General features: G+C 42.8%; 1 protein-coding gene across 3 annotated transcripts in view; it reads right to left on the bottom strand.

Moving 5' to 3' along the window:
• LOC133411797 (phosphatidylinositol 5-phosphate 4-kinase type-2 gamma) overlaps positions 1-18488 on the bottom strand; it is a 27081-nt gene extending 8593 nt beyond the window's left edge. The window contains exons 1-7 of one of the 3 annotated variants that reach the window (XM_061694489.1): positions 18082-18171; positions 15406-16463; positions 8218-8315; positions 8044-8140; positions 4474-4623; positions 1063-1209; positions 5-43 (exon numbers count right to left, since the gene is read on the bottom strand). In XM_061694489.1, the coding sequence (XP_061550473.1) occupies positions 5-43; positions 1063-1209; positions 4474-4623; positions 8044-8140; positions 8218-8315; positions 15406-15735 (861 nt within the window). In that variant the 5' untranslated portion in view covers positions 15736-16463; positions 18082-18171. Of the gene's footprint in view, positions 1-4; positions 44-1062; positions 1210-4473; positions 4624-8043; positions 8141-8217; positions 8316-12650; positions 15152-15405; positions 16464-18081 lie in introns of those variants that run through there. The other 2 variants (XM_061694497.1, XM_061694506.1) reach the window with 2 other exon arrangements.
• Positions 18489-19098: the final 610 nt, after the last annotated feature.

Here is a 19098-nt window from a genome sequence, read left to right as displayed (position 1 = left end):
TTACTCGCTCTTTGTCGCTTGCTTCCCGATCCACCAGAGAGCCCTGCAGCGATAACGAGAACCAAAATCCACATGGTTTAAAACGCTGGTTGTCAAATTTTAACACCGAGTACCACCATATGAGCAGTAATAAAATACAGTCGTGTAGTTGACCTCAGTGTTCAACAACAAAGAGATGAGGTCTTATTCCTAAAAAGATTATTATTGTAAGTCTCTGAAACATGATACAAAGTTTACACGTACAGTGGTGTCTTGAACTACAAGTGACCTGACTATAGTTTTTTGAGATACGAGCTGTCATTCAGCCAATTTCCTGCTTTGACTTGCGAGCGCAAACTTGACATACCAGCTCTTTATGGTGGCAGTGAACTCGACTCGCTTCAGAATAAGCAGCAGTTTGGAAAATATTGAACAAGTCATAGAAAAAGAGGCTTCGGGCTGTTTATTGCCTCTCCCAGCTGAAGTTTACTCAAAAACTAAAAGACAGTTACACCTTGTACAGTTAAAACAACGTAACATTGCCTGAGGAGAGTCCACTTAGCTTTATGCTAACAAACAAAATGCTAATTACATGCTAACGGTTAGCATCAATATTTGCGGTATTCGAAGCAACAAATTTGAACAGCTGTTGGAGCAACACATGTACACAGAAATTATAGTTGTTCCCATTTTATTGTACAGTGTTAAAATGTATTATTATTATTAGGGCCAGAGCAGCAACTGCATATTATTATTAATATAACTGCTATAAATAATACAGGCAGACCAGTTAAATGCTCTTCCACGAGATGGAAGCAGGTGCAATTTACCTGTGTATCTACCCACTACCATTCATACAACTCAATAATAGCAAAGTGTTTAAATAGGCCAAGATATCACACTGAGTAAATTGAGAGATCATCATCAAAATGTCAGTACACACACAGTATTTTCTGTGACATTTTTGTTGCTTGATGGTGTCCCTGAGATATTTCTAAAGTACACTACATTCCCTGATTGAATACAGGTTGGCGAAGACATTTTGAGACAGAAATGCTAGCGAGAAGCAGAGTTTTCCCTCACCTTCAGGTCGTACTTCCTGTGGACCACTATTCTGTGGCTGAACATGTTCCTCATGACAATCAGGTAGGTCTCTTCACTCTCCACACTCACGCGGTACATTCCAAGGAACTGTGGCAGCAGGGTGCTCCCGTGACACTTCACGATGTGCTTGAGGGGTGTAGATAAGAAAAAGAAAAATGTATATGAGGTACACAATTTGATGGCCTAACAAATTCTTGTTGCAAGTCCTCAGAATGAAATGAGAACTTATGCTGTGCTTAAAGGTGGATTATTTATTTATTTACACCGCCCAAGTACATGTTGATGTACAAATTAAAGATTAAAATTGCCTCATTTCATTGCTTGAGCCATGCCCATTTCCACCTGCACCTGATGCCTGCTTCAAGCTGTGCCACATGAATAGCATCCTCCTCTTTAAGCACTCTCATTCTGGAAAAGAATTCACTAAAATCATTGTCTGTTTCACTTCATTTTTCTCGATTACCAACTTCATAGGCTAATCACAAATGCATCCTCCAGGAAAATATTAAGTACAATATTTTTCTGTTTTTAGTGGCCATTTCTGAATTTGAAGTTCATGAATTCTGTGTTGTGACATAATCCCTAACATCGCTCCGTCGCGATGCACACATAACATTGACGATAAGAGTTGATCCGCTAGTGCAGGGGTGGCCAACCCGCGGCTCGCGAGCCTCATGCGGCTCTTTAACTAGTTTCATGCGGCTCTTCAGGAGCTATCACATGACATGCGTCAAAAATGCAAGAATTGCTTAGAGTGGCAACAACAGAATACAAGTCAGATTTGAAGAGGATTGTTCAAGATAAGGAATGCCAGAAGTCTCACTAAGCAGCATAGTAAGAGAAAGATGTTATTGAAAATTATTCTATTATTGTTTGTGGACTTGCTTGAACTGAGAGTTTGTGTGTGAGACAGTGCACACAATGTTAACTGTTGAAAATTACTGATATCATGTTGGTGTGGTTATTTTCATTAGATCTGGCTGAGCAGAGGTCTGTGTATGCGTGCATACATGATTAAAAGATGATGTTCATGTGTACCCATGTGTATGATGTGGCTCTTTGCAGTAACACAGAAAAAAAAGTGGCTCTTAGTCTCTGACTAGTTGGCCACCCCTGCGCTAGTGCATCTTGTATTAATTAGGAAACACGACTACAATTATCGTATTAGGTTACGGATGTTAGTCTAAAAGTTAAGTGACGGAGGGATGTTAGGGATTATGTCATAACACATGGTAACAACAACTTTCCCAACATGGCCGCCAGGACAATGAGCCAGGCTGGCTTATCTCCTGTTAATACCTATGCCCGGCGAGCCCAATGGAAGACGTTGTGTGAGGTCATGTGACTTTGTGTCGTTTGATTGGTGAGCTAGACTTAAACGTCACTAGCACTTAAATTATATTGGCGCAAATGCCCTTTGCTCAGTATTTAGCAGAAGCACCCTTTTGAGTTAATACAGCCATGAGTCTTTTTGGGAATGATGCAACAAGTTTTTCACACCTGGATTTGGGGATCCTCTCCATTTCTGTCAGGTTGGATGGTAAACGTTGAGCGACAGGCATTTTCAGGTCCAGAGATGCTAAATTTGGGTTTAAGTCAGGTCTCTGGCTGGGCCATTCAAGAACAGTCATGGCGTTGTTCTGAAGCCACTCCTTGGTTATTTTAGCTGTGTGCTTAGTGTTATTGTCTTGATGGAACGTGAACCTTTGGCCCAGTCTGAGGTCCTGAGCACTCTGGAGAAGTACTTGGCCTGTACTTGGCCGCATTTACCTTTCCTTCAATTGCAACCGGTCGTCCTGTCCCCGCAGCTGAAAAACACCCCCACAGCATGATGCTGCCACCACCACACTTCACTGTTGGGACTGTATTGGACAGGTAATGAGCAGGGCCTGGTTTTCTCCACACATACCGCTTAGAATTAAGGCCAAAAAGTTCCATCTTGGTCTCATCAGACCAGAGAGTCTTATTTCTCACCATCTTGGAGTCCTTCAGGTGTTTTTTAGCAAACTCCATGCGGGCTTTCATGTGTCTTGCACTGAGGAGAGGCTTCCGTCGGGCCACTCTGCCATAAAGCCCCGACCGGTGGAGGGCTGCAGTGATGGTTGACTTTCTAGAACTTTCTCCCGTCTCCCGACTGCATTTCTGGAGCTCAGCCACAGTGATCTTTGGGGTCTTCTTTACCTCTTTCACCCGGGCTCTTCTCCCCCGATTGCTCAGTTTGGCCGGACGACCAGTTCTAGAAAGGGTTCTGATCGTCCCAAACGTCTTCCATTTAAGGATTATGGAGTCCACTGTGGAACCTTAAGTGCAGCAGAATTTTTTTTGTAACCTTGGCACAATTCTGTCTGAGCTCTTCAGGCAGTTCCTTTGACCTCATGATTCTCATCTGCTTTGACATGCACCATGAGCTGTAAGGTCTTATATAGACAGGTGTGTGGCTTTCCTAATCGAGTCCAATCAGTATAATCAAACACAGCTGGACTCCAATGAAGGTGTAGAACCATCTCAAGGATGATCAGAAGAAATGGACAGCACCGAGTTAAATATGAGTGTCACAGCAAAGGGTCTGAAGACTTATGGCTGTGTGATATTTCAGTTTGTCTTTTGAATAAATCTGTAAAAGATTCAACAATTCCGTTTTTTTCTGTCAATATGGGGTGCTGTGTGTACATTAATGATGAAAAAATTAACTTAAATGATTTTAGCAAACGGCTGCAATATAACAGTAAAGATTTTAAGTGGGTCTACCCACTCTGTGTGTGTGTGTGTGTGTGTGTGTATATATATATATATATATATATATAAAAGTTACTATCACTTTTGCATGTTTTATTGTTCCATTGCTCTTAGCACAGTACTTTGGTGTGTCCTTGCGAACGTGCACAGGACTGTTTGGTCTAGTCCCTGTTCTTCCCTTCCGCTCTCATCCGCTGCATGCGCAGATTCCCATAAAGATAACTGAGTGCAGCTGGACAAAGCTAATTGTGTGAGAATATTGTGGGAATGAGAGGGGTGTATTTCTTTCCTTTTTTTCTTCTCTCTCTCTCTCACTTCTGTATCACAAAGGTGAGTCTTTGCTTGTACTTCAGTAAGGAGTGATAACTTCTACCTTTTCCTCTTTTTGTAAAGATTCCTTTCTTGTAATAAAAACTCACAAAGACAAGATTGCTTCCTTACTTATTCTGTCAGAAAAAGATTTGCCAGAACATGAGCAAGGCAGGAGTGTTAAAGACAAAAAAAGACTTGCCTGTGAACAGGAGAATATGGCCCTACGAGCAGTGTACTGGAAGTCACGTCAATATGCCTCAATCAGATTTGCTTCTATGAGACGAACTGAACTTGTATTAGCATTCGGTACAAACCCGTCTCATTGAAGACATTCCGACTCACCTGGTGATACTCTGACAGGATGCTGTGCATGTCCGCCACGTCCTCGCTGGAGATTTGCTTGACGATCAGAGTACGGTCATAGGAGTTGAGGAGCAGCCCCTCTCCTTGCTCGTTGACGCTCCTCGTCGGGGGACTGCGGGTCAACGACACCTTGGCAGTTCGGGGATAAACAGAACCGGTCGGTCCTTTTCACACAAAGATAAATCCACAGGCATCTGATGTTGGATCAGTCTTTGGCAGTTTTGTAGACATTGCAGCTGAATAAATACATTATCTTGAAATTAGGGCTGCGGGCAGCGATCAAATGTTTTGAGGATCGAGGATTTTATCCCATCAATCAATAACATCAATCGGATAAAAAAAATAATTATTTTGGCGTATCAAACAACACTAACTCAGAATACAATAAAGGTGCATGGGGCCTGGCGTGGTGAGTGACGTGTGCATCAGCAATTAAGGGTAGAGTTGGCTGCTGTTAGCTCAAGTTAGCCAGTCTGAGTGCTGAGTGACTGGGCGTGAGTTGCTCGTGTCCCAATGTGTTTCTTTGCTTAAGTTAGTTCAAAGCCACCGAAAGTGCACTGCTGGCTGTATCTAGCCTCGACCACTTGCGGGGGCATTACTACAGTCTCTATATTAAAATAGTCTAACATCGATATGTTGTGTTGGCGATTGTAGCTGTAAACTTATTTCTACACGCAGTGGTGCATTTGTCTGCGGCAACATGAGTCCATGCTTTTTTGTCATCAGATTATTTGAATTATTTGATTAAAGAGGAAATAAACCCAAAATAAGGCTGCACGATTATGGCCAAAATAATAATCGCGATTATTCCTCAGTCATGCAATGAAAAATCTATTTTCATTGCATGACTTTTTAACAAACAACATGTAACAGTTTTCAGTTTGAAACGAATCTTTAAATAAGAATAAATGACAGATAAAAAGTACTCGGAAAATTCTACTTTAGCAAGGGCTAACGGAATAAATATTCTATTACAAAGTGCAATCACGAATTGAAACTTAATGGAAGCAAATACAATTAATGCATAGAATGTAATAACGGCAACAACTTTTCATTTGAAAATCCCCGTCGTCAATATGGTGAATTCTCAAAGACGGTACGCCTCCATTGTTTTGCTTGATCGTTGGTCAGTTGTGCACGCTCACAAACTGGAAAGAAGTCCACAGTTGCGATTTCCCTCTCCATTTACTTCCGCCCCCCTCATTGCGGTCAGTCCAGCCAAAAAGTCAAAGTCAAGGCAGCCACTACAACGACTGTTAACCGCATCACACCGCCTCTCAGAGAGCCAACTTCAAAATAAAAAGCTTCATATATATTACTACATTGGACATCAATGCCATTTTAGGCTTGTATTTTTAAGTTGGCACCGGAGCTTAATGAAGCCTCAACCATGTGTTCGGCCCCTGGCGGCAGGCTGACTCGGTTGCAGGCACTGCTGCAAACTAAGCATTTTTCATGTGCAGCAGGGCCCACATTTTAAATGTTAAAAAATAAATCAATCACTGACAATCAGGCTCATTTAATTGTGGCAGCCAAAATGGCGATGGCGATTCAATTTGAATAATTGTGCAGCACTAACCCAAGATGTCAAAACTTTATATTTTAAATATGCTTGTCTTCTTATCAGCTACTTTTTACTGAAATCTCCAAAGTAAACGTTTAAAACATTGAATCTACTCGCTTACCGGGGCTCTCGTTTTGAGGTCTTTTCGCTCTGGCGAGAGTGCATATTTGCAAGAACGTGACGCATGTTCACCAATTCCTGCCTGCTCCATTTACCAAGAAAAACATACAGGCTGTAATGGTCCAGTCTTCTGGAAGCTCCTCCTGTCCACCAAGAGCCTGTCTCACACCTCTTCACAAAAAGCTGCACAACACTCGTTCTGTCTCAGCTTCCACCACATGGTTCTCTGCTCTGCCTTTGTCGTCCTAATCTTCCTCCCCACTACCAGTCATCTTGCACACCACCATCCTATGCTGTCTAGCCACACTCTCCCCTACCACAACCTTACAGTCGGTAATTTCCTTCAGATTACATCGTTTGCACAAGATGTAATCCACCGGCGTGCTTCTACCTCCGCTCTGGTAGGTCACCCTTTGATCGTGCCTCTTCTGGAAAAAAGTGTTAACTACAGACGCACCGAAACTCAGCATTTTGGCACGAAAAGTAACTTCACACGGCACCGGTGATTGTTTTTGATTTTATTTTTCTTAAATGGGTGGAACCAAATGCTATAAAACGCGGATTCCTTTCCCTACCCACCGATGAGGGACAGGGTTAGTGTTTGTGATACTGTGAGACAACGTTTATTTGAATTTTGTCCCACTTCATTGTGATGTAAAGTTGCTACGGTGAAGTTTTAGCCCAATGTTAAGCTTTTTTTATTTTTTTTTTGGTCATCGGCGCTTATCTTGGTTTGAAGACTAAAATAAACGCTAAAAAACATCAGTGCAAAAGTGCAACCAACCGTTTACCTTGTTAGTTGTCTCGATGTTGGCATAGATGTATTTTATTATTTCACTCACCCTGTTGACTGAGAGTTGACTTGACTGAAGTTCCGCACGGTGTAGGCTGAGGCTCGGAGCACGTCAGACGCTACACATCGGGAAACACTCCTTTACAAAATATAATCTTATTCCAAGTGTTGCACTGAGGTGACTGGTCATTCATTTTAACAAAGTTAAGACACTTTTCTTCACTGCCGTTGGGCACAAGCGCGCCATTTCTTCATTGGTTTAGGCTGCTTCTTCGTTGCTTTATGGCACTTCTTCGCGGCTGGAGGACTAGGCATCAAAACTGGGAACCGGAATTTTAAGATTTGAACGGTTCCGGAAGAACCGGAACGTTAGTCCCGGTTCCAATCGGTTCTCGATTCTCAACCCTAACCAAGACCATGGTATTATCATACTGTGTGGTCGCACGCAAACATTGTAGCGCTTCCAAGCGCCTAAAAAAAAAAAAAAAAAAAAAAAAAAAAACAGGGATCAGCCTATATATATTTTTCTGTAATCATAGTTTTAGTTTTTCATTTTAGAAAATAGAGCTGTTGTAACAGTCTTGGAAACATGAATATTTTAAACCTAATTCTATACTTTTCCATACTTGCGTAGGAACCTTGTCATTATATAGATGCATCGATTTGTATCCCGATGAACCAATTGGATCTATCTGTCCTGGATTAGTTAGCCCTCTGGACAAAATATAGATTTAAATCATTCTAAAAGGCAATCAATGGATTGTATCAATACTAGGACATAACATTGGATTTAAGCATAGATTATATGGGTGGGTGCGGGTGTTTTTTTTTTTTTTTTTTTTTTTTTTTTTAAACAATGATAAAGACGTTAAGCGTTACTTGATTAAGTTCTCCTGTCTGTGACGTTGTATGTTACTTTTTGATTCGTTGTGATTCGAATCGGAAAAATTCAGATTCAGCGTTCGTTTTGTTTTTCCACGGCAGACTGCAACGCCAATTCAAGTCACCAGCTTTTCGTGCAAAGCCCGACTAGTCAGAGACATGGAAAGAAACGAGAGGAGCTGTCACCTACCTGATAGTCCAAATCTTCAATACCGAAGCGTTCCCTTAGATTTCTAAAGACTTGAGGACAATACTCCTTGAATTTAAAATGTCCAGGAAGATTTTCTCTGTCCCAAGAGAGGTAAGCATTTTAATATCATTTAACGACGTTCCAAAGCACACTGCCCCCACTGAGATGTCTTACTTGTTGAAGAGATGGTTGTTAACTTTGATCTTTGTGTTGGCCTTGAAGTCATCGGGGAGCAACATGACTGGTACCGGAACCTGGTTGAGATCGTTAATCTGTCGAAAAACAAAAAAACTATTTTCTTAGATCAGACAAAAACGTGACTTACCTTGAAATAAACAGCGGAACGTTTGGGATGTTAACTTATTAGCCTGCCCCCCGCCCCCCCAGACCTTTGCCATTTACAAATGAGTCATGTAATATCTGAGAGAAAAGAGGGGCTACAATTATACAGTTTATTGTTCAAGCTACAGCTAACGCGGCTAAATACAATGGCGAGCCGGAGGCGAACGCGGCCGAATACGATGCCGAGCCACGGAGACGACTTGCGCATCGCGTCCGTTGTCACTGCAGGTGAAGTCACTAATCATCGCCTCCATGACAGCGATTAAACTGATCGAAACGTGATAACTATCATTATCACGGAGGGACAATAAGGCGGGAGACAGACGACAGGGAAGCCAGTTGCAAAGCTATTGTAACATGAAGTCACAAAACAGCTAAATAATTCCGTAGTTAACTCATTCCCTGCCAATGCCGTCCAAAGACGTCATTCAGAATCCATCTATTCCCTGCCAATGCCGTCTAAGGACGTCAATGGCGGTTTTTAACGGGGATGGGTTGGGGAGGGTCTTGTGAACATCCTTCCCTCAGAGGAAGGAGGAGGAGGTGGGGTACAAGAGACAATGAGAGAAGGTAAACATAATGACAGAAAAGAGAAAAGACAAAATCAAAAAAATTTAACAAAAAAAGTTTTCGGTACCAGACATTTATTGTGGCAAAAGCAAGAAAAATATTCCTGCGACAGACGAATGACGTCTGAGATCATGCGGGGAACAAAGAATGACGCGCAGAGTCAGAATGACACTCCGAGCAATCCCTTTGGTGCAAAGCTATCGCGCAAAATGCTGGCCCATACATATGGCGAGATCCTCCCAGCTGCTTGTCAGCGGATTGTCTCTCAACCATATTTTAAGGAATTTATGGTAAAAGATACACCATTTTACCATTTTTTAGTACAATCCCAATTCCAATGAAGTTGGGACGTTGTGTTAAACAAATAAAAACAGAACACAATGATTTGCAACTCATGCTCAACCTATATATAATTGAATACACTACAAAGACAAGATATTTAATGTCCAAACTGATAAACTTTATTGTTTTTAGCAAATAATTATTAACTTTGAATTTTATGGCTGCAACACATTTAAAAAAAGCTGGGACAGGGTCATGTTTACCACTGTGTGACATCACCTTTTCTTTTAACAACATTCAATAAACGTTTGGGAACTGAGGGCACTAATTGTTGAAGCTTTGTAGGTGGAATTCTTTCCCATTCTTGCTTGATGTACAGCTTCAGCTGTTCAACAGTACAGGGGTCCCCATTTTCCTATTTTACGCTTCATAATGCGCCACACATTTTCAATGGGAGACAGTTCTGGACTGCAGGCAGGCCAGTCTAGTACCTACACTCTTTTACTACGAAGCCACGCCGTTGCAATGTGCAGAATGTGTTTTGGCATCATCTTGCTGAAATAAGCAGGGGCGTCCATGAAAAAGATGTTGCTTGGATGGCAGCATATGTTTCTCCAAAACCTGTATGTACATCTCAGCATTAATGGTGCTTTCACAGATGTGTAAATTACCCATGCCATTGGCACTAACACAGCCCCATACCATCACAGATGCCGGTTTTTGAACTTTGCGTCCATAACAGTCCGGATGGTTCTTTTCCTCTTTGGCCCGGAAGACACGATGTCCACAATTTCCAAAAACAATTTGAAATGTGGACTCGTCGGACCACAGAACACTTTTCCACTTTGCATCAGTCCATCTTAGATGAGCTCGGGCCCAGAGAAGCCGGCGGCATTTCTGTGTGTTGTTGATAAATGGCTTTTGCTTTCCATAGTAGAGTTTCAAGTTGCACTTATGGATGTAGCGCCGAACTGTATTTACTGACATTGGTTTTCTGAAGTGTTCCTGAGCCCACGTGCTGATATCCTTTACACATTGATGTCGGTTTTTGATGCAGGGCCGCCTGAGGGATCGAAGGTCACGGGCACTCAAATGTTGGTTTTGAGCCTTGCCTCTTACCTGCAGTGATTTCTCCAGATTCTCTGAACCTTTTGATGAGATTATGGACCGCAGATGATGAAATCCCTAAATTCCTTGCAATTTTACGTTGAGGAACATTGTCCTTAAACTGTTCGACTATTTTCTATTGCACTTCTTCACATAGAGGTGAACCTCGCCCCATCTTTGCTTGTGAATGACTGAGCAATTCAGGGAAGCTCTTTTTCTACCCAATCATGGCACCCACCTGTTCACAATGAGCCTGTTCACCTGTGGGATGTTCCAAACACATGTTTGATGAGCATTCCTCAACTTGCTCAGTCTTTTTTGCCACCTGCCCCAGCTTCTTTGGAACATTTTGCAGCCATAAAATTCTAAGTTAATGATTATTTGCTAAAAACAAGTAAGTTTATCAGTGTGCACATTAAATATCTTGTCTTTGTAGTGTATTCAATTAAATCTAGGTCGAACATGAGTTGCAAATCATTGTATTCTGTTTTAACTTCATTGGAATTGGGGTTGTAGAAAGCTAGAGCTTCATATATCCAAACCCTGTGCTAGTGACAGGGTGAAAACTGTAAAATACCACCATAAAACCCCTAACAAAATGTCAAAATATACTAATATTAACATGAAATCTTATACAACACTTATATTTAGGCACGCCCACTGCTGGTTATTGAAAAAAATCTACCGTATTTTCACGACCATAAGGCGCACTTAAATTTCTTAAATTTCTCCAAAATGGACAGGGCGCCTTATAATGCGGCGCGCATTATGTGTGCACCGAGTTCCAACATCTATAAATGTTGTTGTGTGATGAGCGCTCCACTTGACTTTTATTTATTTTTAGCCTTTCCTTCCGACACGCTGCTTTCAGAGAGGAAAAGCGGACGTGGCTGAGGACACGGCAAGGGTGCGTGAAGGACGACGCTAAAGCCACGTCCCTTGTAGGTATATAGCGCCAGGGTGTTTGGGTTTTTTTTGTTTTTGTTTTTATAAATCGCTTGACTGACTGGGAGCATTTCCTGTGTGTGCATTGTGCAAAACAACATCGGTTTGGCTAAGGACCCCCGAAATGTCACCTACGAAGAGACATGCTTACGAAGCACAGTTTAAACTGCAAGCTATCAGTGACGCGGAGGAACACGGGAATCGAGCAGCCGCGAGAGAATTCAAGATCAATGAATCCATGGTTTGTAAGTGGAGGAAGCAGGAAAACCACGTTCGCCAAGTCAAGAAGACAAAGCTGAGTTTCCGCGGAAAAAAAAGAAAAACAAAACCCGGAAACACGGCGAGGTGGCCGGAGTTGGAAGACCAATTCAAGCAATGGATTAATGAGCAAAGAGCAGCCGGGAGAAGCGTCTTTACAGTCACCTTTCGACTGCCATCATTCCAGTAGGCTTGACGAACCGCTGGACATCCGTGTAAACAGGGCGCTCAAAGTGAAGTGAGCGGCGTGGGAGCCATGGATGACAGATGGCGAACAGAGCTTTACTAAGACTAGGGGGGCAGCGCCCGGGCGAGTTACGCCACAATTTGTGAATGGATTGTGGATGCTGGGGCAAACGTGTCTGCTTGCACTGTTTTTCGAGCTTCCGCACGGCAACGAGACTGGCTCGAACCTGGCGTGTTTCATTGAGAACTTGCCCAGCTGTTCATTTCAGATACAGAAGATGAGGACTTTGATGGATTTGAGGATGAGGTTTGATCAAAAAATAGCGTGAGTACATTGTTAAATACGTCAATAAAGTGCAACCGAACTCAGTTTTGCTCCTGCTGCCTTTTTAAAACATTGTTTTAGTGTGCATGCATGCTACCGTATGTTTTAAGCTAGCTTATGTTTTACCATGCCTGCGCCCAATAATACGGTGCGCCTTATGTATGTGTTAAATACCGAAATAGACCCCGTAACTGAGACTGCGCCTTTTAATACGGTGCGTTCTATGGTCGTGAAATTACGCTATTTAAATATATTTTTCTTTAAATTTTACATCAAGGACACAAAAAGGCCTGTGATCAAATAAACACCCACATACTTGTGTACTGTATACTGAGTATCTGGAAAAATATTCTGTAGTCAGGTCATGTATTTTAATCAGTCAGATCAAACCAACATTACAACACGACAGAAATAATGGGTGCTAACTTACTGTAATTAATTTACTTCACACACACCAAAACTTTAGAGCATAATTCAACATAACGTCGGCATGTTTACATACAACCATTACTGCTAGCACTAGCTTGCTAGGCTACATAACATTTTGTTGTCTGCTTGCGAGGCGTATCGTATTAAAAGTACGTGAACATACCTCTAACGAACGTCTTCTCCCGAGCACCGGTGACCACCACCACAGCTTTTACCCCATTTTGTTCTTTTTGACCAACATACGCGGCGCAATCCATTGTTGTTGCCGTTGCCATGGTCACGAGTGCATCCGGTCACGTTTGATTTGACAAAGACCAGTGATTGTAAATGACGTCACAAGACACACGACAAGGGTAAAAATAAACTAGCTTTTGGATTCAAAATACTATATACGACGGCGACGCGGAGCAAATGTATTTTGCGGAGCCGATCAATGACGGCTAATTGTGACATTAAAGCCGATCAGCATAAAATGCTAATTATCGGCCGATACCGATGAAGCCGATCAGTCTAGTACAGATGCAGTAAACCTCCGCTGTATCACGGTTCTTGCTTTGCGGTCCTGTACAAGATTTTTGTGTTATCCATTGAGCTTCTCTCTCTCTGTCTCAATATATTATGCGTGTTTAGTTTTTTTAATTAAAATTTTTTAGGACAATATATTTTCTCAAAAACGATCACAACAAATGATAGTATTGTTGTTGTTTTTTTTTATGCCACTGATATAAGTATATTAGACCATAAGAATTCAAGTACATCCTTTTTAAGAACAATTAACTCAAAGAATATATTGACCATTGGCATTCTAATGTATAACAATAAATAAAATACCTTAGATCAATAAAAACATTTTAAAAAAACAGGCTCTGGTCACAAAACTTGCACTTAAATATTAGACATTTGGCACAGCGGTATAAACAGTCATGGATGCCTTATCAGGCAATAAATATACTGCCAGTCAAGTTTCTAGTTGGTTAAGAAAAAGTGCAAAGTAACACCATAAAAAACAGCACCACAAGTATATCAAAGCAATCCGTTTTGATTCAAGATGTAAGAACTCTGCAGCCTCTCTTTAAATGCTGCTTTGTCAACATGTTCAACGGCTACATCTCTTACAATAGTGAGTACGCGATACTGTACATAATGTGAGCATGTGTGCGCCATATTCACGTTTGTATTTGCATTGTTGGGCAAAGGGTTCCATAACTGCAAGCTGACAGGAAAATGTCCCCCAGTGTTTTTTTTGTTTTTTCGAGGGGCCAGTGTCCGTCCACCAGTCGTTGGGTGGAAACTCCCTCATTAATATTCCATTCAGTTGTAAAGCGGTGATGGAGTTACCTCAGGGTCAGGGAATTATTGAGTTTCTTTGGAACTGATAGCTGAAACAAACACCTCAGCTGTCTACCTGCACCTCCAAGAGAAACGGCACTCTTTGGAGGAGAACATTTTTATATTGTGGACAGGGACGACAGATGGTTTGAAAGAGGGTGAGAGAGGCTATATAAACAGAGGTGGGAAAAAAACATTGCTTAACAGAGGAGGGAGCTTACGACCTCACCTATCACCTACTTACAATGCCTTCCTTCCGTCCATTCCACAGAAATTCAATGATTCTGCCTCCAACACACAGCACGGCCTCCTTGACAGTTAGGTCACTCCATGACCGCTTTACAACTGAACAGAATATCAAAGAGGGAGTTTCCACCCAACGACTCTGGGGGACGGACAATGGCCAAAAGAATGATACCATACGTGGTGTGGGGCATGCCTCTAAGTTGGAGCATAAATAGTTGAGTATTCCACACAAACTCTGGCTAGTGCGTCCTAACTTAGTCCCGTCTTGTGAACTGATGATGCCCGCTCGCTTGGATGAGAGGCCAAACGTCTTCTAAGACAAACAACAGTGCAGTTGTCATTCTATGCCCTGAGAACGATTAATCGATTACAATTTTATTTTTTAATTTCCACCCCTTTAATAAAAAATAAGACTATTTCAAATTGACATTGCAGAAAATGCAAACAAATGTATTGCAATTCAGGTACTGGCTGAGGAAAGAAGCTGTCAGACTTAAAACTAGACTTTACACCGATCTGATCAGCCTTATCGGTATCGGTCGATATTTAGCATTTTATGCTGATTGGCTTTAATGTCATAATTCGCCGATCTGATCAATGACTCCGGAAAAGACATTTACTCCGCGTCGCCATCGTGCACAGTATATTTGAATCCAAAATCTAGTTTATTTTTAGACTTGTCCCGCATCTTTTGAAGCAGTACTGTAAATATCTGACGGCCAATAAAATTATTTAAAAAAAAAATAAAATAAAAAAAACACGTCGGCAGTGTGGGACAGACAACACGTCTGAGACAAACAACACGTAATGCCGGATCAGACGACATGACAAATTTGCTCTATGTCAGACTACTGCAATAAAATCTTGTATTCCGATACCACCGCATCCCGTTTTTTTAGAATCATCTGGTCTTTATCTTGTCAACTCAAATGCGACCGGATACACCCTAGTTACCGTGGCGACGACAACAAGAGTGGACCACGCCAACTGCATTAGAAGGACAAAATGGGGAAAAATGTGTGTTGGTGGTCATCGGTGCTCAGGACAGGAGATGCCGTTCGTTTAAGGCTTGCTTGAGGTATGCTCACGTACTTTTAATACGATATACCTCGCAAGCAGGCAACAAAACGTTATGTAGCCTAGCAAAATAGTGCTAGCACTAACGGCTGTGCGCAAACATGCTGCTGTTCTGTCGAATCATGCCTTAAGGTTTCGGTGTGGGTGAAGTAATTTAATTACAGTAAGTTAGCACCCATTGTGGCTAGACAGCATAGGATGGTGGTGTGTAAGATGACTCTGGTGGTGGGGAGGAAGATTAGGAAGACAAAGGCAGAGCAGAGAACCATGTGGTGGAAGCTGAGACTGGACGAGTGTTGTGAAGCTTTTCGGGAAGAGGTGAGACAGGCTCTCGGTGGACAGGAGGAGCTTCCAGAAGACTGGACCACTGCAGCCAAGGTGATCAGAGAGGCAGGCAGGAGAGTACTTGGTGTATCTTCTGGCAGGAAAGGGGAGAAGGAGACTGGGTGGTGGAACCTCACAGTACAGGAAATCATACAAGGAAAAAGGTTAGCTAAGAAGAAGTGGGACACAGAGGACCGAGGAGAGGCGAAAGGAATACATTGAGATGCAACATAGAGCAAAGGTAGAGGTGGCAATGGCCAAATAAGAGGCATATGATGACATGTAGGCCAGGTTGGACACTAAAGATATACAGGTTGGACAGACAGAGGGATAGAGATGGGAAGGATGTGCAGCAGGATAAGGTTGATTAAGGATAGAGATGTAAATATGTTGACTGGTGCCAGTACTGTGCTAGATAGATGGAAAGAATACTTCGAGGAGTTAATGAATGAGGAAAATGAGAGCGATGAGGAAAGTGTGGTGGACCAGGAAGTGGCAATGATTAGTAAGGGGAAGTTAGAAAGACATTCAAGAGGAAAAACAGAAAGGCAGTTGGTCCTGATGACATTCCTGTGGAGGTATGGAAGCATCTAGGAGAGGTGGCTGTGGAGTTTTTGAGCAGCTTGTTCAATAGAATTCTAGCGCGTGAGAAGATGCCTGAGGAATGGAGGAAAAGTGCGCTGGTGCCCATTTTTAAGAACAAGGGTGATGTGCAGAGGAATAAAGTTGATGACCCACACAACGAAGTTATGGGAAAGAGTAGTGGAGGCTAGACTCAGGACAGGAGTTCATCTGTTAGAATAATACAGGACATGTATGAGGGCAGCAGAATAGTGGTGAGGTGTGCTGGAGGTGTGACAGACGAATTTAAGGTGGAGGTGGGACTGCATCAGGGATCAGCCCTGAGCCCCTTCCTGTTTGCAGTAGTGATGGATAGCCTGACAGATGAGGTTAGACTGGAATCCCCGTAGACGGTGATGTTTGCAGTTGCCATTGTGATCTGCAGTGAAAGCAGGGAGCAGATGGAGGAACAGTTAGAAAGGTGGAGGCATGCACTGGAAAGCAGACAAATGAAGATTAGCCAAAGTAAGACAGAATATATGTGCATGACTGAGAGGGGTGGTGGGGGAAGAGTGAGGCTACAGGGAGAAGAGGTAGCACGGGTGGAGGACTTGAAATACTTGGGGTCAACCGTCCAGAGCAACGGTGGGTCTGGTAAGGAAGTGAAGAAACGGGTCCAAGCAGGTTGGAACGGGTGGAGGGAGGTGTCAGGTGTGTAATGTGACAGAAGAGTCTCTGCTTGGATGAAGGGCAAAGTTTATTTAACAGTGGTGAGGCCAGCCATGATGGACGGATTAGAGACGGTGGCACTGAAGAGATGACAGGAAGCAGAGCTGGAGGTGACGGAAATGAAGATGTTGAGGTTCGCTCTCGGGGTGAGCAGGTTGGATCAAATTAGAAATGAGCTCATCAGAGGGACGGCCGAGGTTCGATGTTTTGGAGACAAAGTTAGAGAGAGCAGACTTCGATGGTTCGGACACGTCCGGAGGTGAGAGAGTGAGTATATTGGTAGAAGGATGATGAGGATGGAGCTGCCAGGCAAGAGAGCTAGAAGAAGAGCAAAGAGAAGGTTGATGCATGTCGTGAGGGAAGACGTGAGGGCAGTTGGTGTTGGAGAGGAGGATGCAGGAGATGGGCTGACATGGAAAAGGATGACGCGCTGTGGCGACCCCTAAAGGGACAAGCCCAAAGGAAAACAAGAAGAAGTTAGCACCCATTATTTCCGTCATGTTGTAATGTTGGTTTGACCTGACTGATTAGAATACACAATCTGACGAGCGCAGTGATTTCCAACATTTATGGAGCCAAGGAACATATTTTACAATTGGAAACTCTCACGGCACACCAACAAACTAAAATATCACAAAAAGTGGATACATTAATGACTGTATTTACTTCCTGCCATCTAATAGAAGACCATTCATTTGTTCTGTCTGTCACCATGCCTCACTGGCATAAATGGATGAACAAAGATACATTTATTGTAAATATATTTTTTGGACCAATTAAGTTCACAAGGATATACAGTAAATGAACAGGTCACTTAAATAGACACATTCCTCCATCTTGTGATCGGTTATCGTTTTTGTTTTGTTTTTAACTCGCTGATCGGCCCCAAAAATCCTGATCGTGTAAAAGCCTACTTAAAACTCAAATTGAAGACAGTCTGTAACCCTGATATCAGTTCTTCAATTCTCAAAATTGTTGTCGATTAATTTGGCAAATGTCGATTCATGGATTAAATCGTGAAATACTGCTATAAAATAAGGAGAAAATTGCCGAAATTCAAGGATCGGATTTTTGTGAAAAGAAAGGAATATTTTATTTTCAAGGCCATAGCTGATGGTACGAACGTCAACAACGCCACTTGTAATCATGTTGGAAATGTGTTTTCAGTAAAAACCATGTTGCAAAAATTTTTTATGGTACGCACTCAGTGCTGAGCAAGATGAAGTAAGTGTCCGACCGACCTGTGCTTGCTTGGAGGATCTGCTAACATCTAAGCTAATGACGCAGCGATGTTAGCATGCTTACTTCGTGGCCGCCGGCCGACTCACCGAGTGATTGACGCCCCACATGAACACGCTGAGGACAGGCTCGCTGGCTCGGAACACTTTCACCTTCTGCTGAACGAAGTGTTTCTTTTTCGTCTTGGTCTTGGGCGCCAGCACCACCATGGGACTACTACTCGAGGAAGTGGCCGCCGAGTTGCCGAGCGAAGCCATGGCAGTCACAGTAGCAGCAGGCTCCCCGTCCGTCCGCAGACACGTCGGAGGCGACCTGTTGCTCAGCTAACCGAGCGAATGTTCCCAATGCGACGACAAGCAAAGGTCAGCCGTCGAACTCCGAATGTGATACGCGTACGCTAATTTTCTAAAGCACAACTTCATCTACGTAAGAGACTCATTAGTCGAGTTGAAATTAACCATGCATGCTTGACTGTAGACGTCAACTATACATAGATGCCCGATTTGTCGCGGAATTAACGTCAATGGTGCCGCCATATTGGATGTGGCTAACTCATTCACTTGCTGCAGTAACCGATTTACAAACCTTTTCATCTGTTAGAAATTACTGGCTGCACGCTTACGCAACACTGCATACACTTTCGTTTGATACATCCCATTACATATACACATCCAGATATTCTTATAAACATAATTGCATTACACTTCGTCGCACCGACACAACAAACGCACAACATATCAACAAAGGGTGCGTTGGGAAGTGCACTCCGGGCGCGGTCTCCGCATCTCGGAACCTTCGGTAACTGTGTTGGTACTGTTTGCGCGCCACTCGATACAAATACAACTGACACATTCAATATGGCGGATGTATGACGTATCCCTAGCAATAGCCAACACGTTCAGTAGTAATTTATAGAAAGTGAAGCGCACTGTCTCTGGGCCCCGCGGTCTTGGGGCGCGATGGGAACATCGGACTGAATTATCGAACGGACCCCAAACACTAGGGGGAAGCTACGATTTGGCCGAGACTGCATGACGTCACGACGGGAAGCAGTTTTGGCCACAAAACAAGCGATCAAGAACTTCTGCGGTCTAATGATGGGCACG

Source organism: Phycodurus eques, chromosome 1 (assembly GCF_024500275.1).
Source record: "Phycodurus eques isolate BA_2022a chromosome 1, UOR_Pequ_1.1, whole genome shotgun sequence".
NCBI classification, from domain to species: domain Eukaryota; kingdom Metazoa; phylum Chordata; class Actinopteri; order Syngnathiformes; family Syngnathidae; genus Phycodurus; species Phycodurus eques.
The sequence above is the reverse complement of the archived record's forward strand: the minus strand, read 5'-3'. Positions and strand labels throughout refer to the sequence as shown.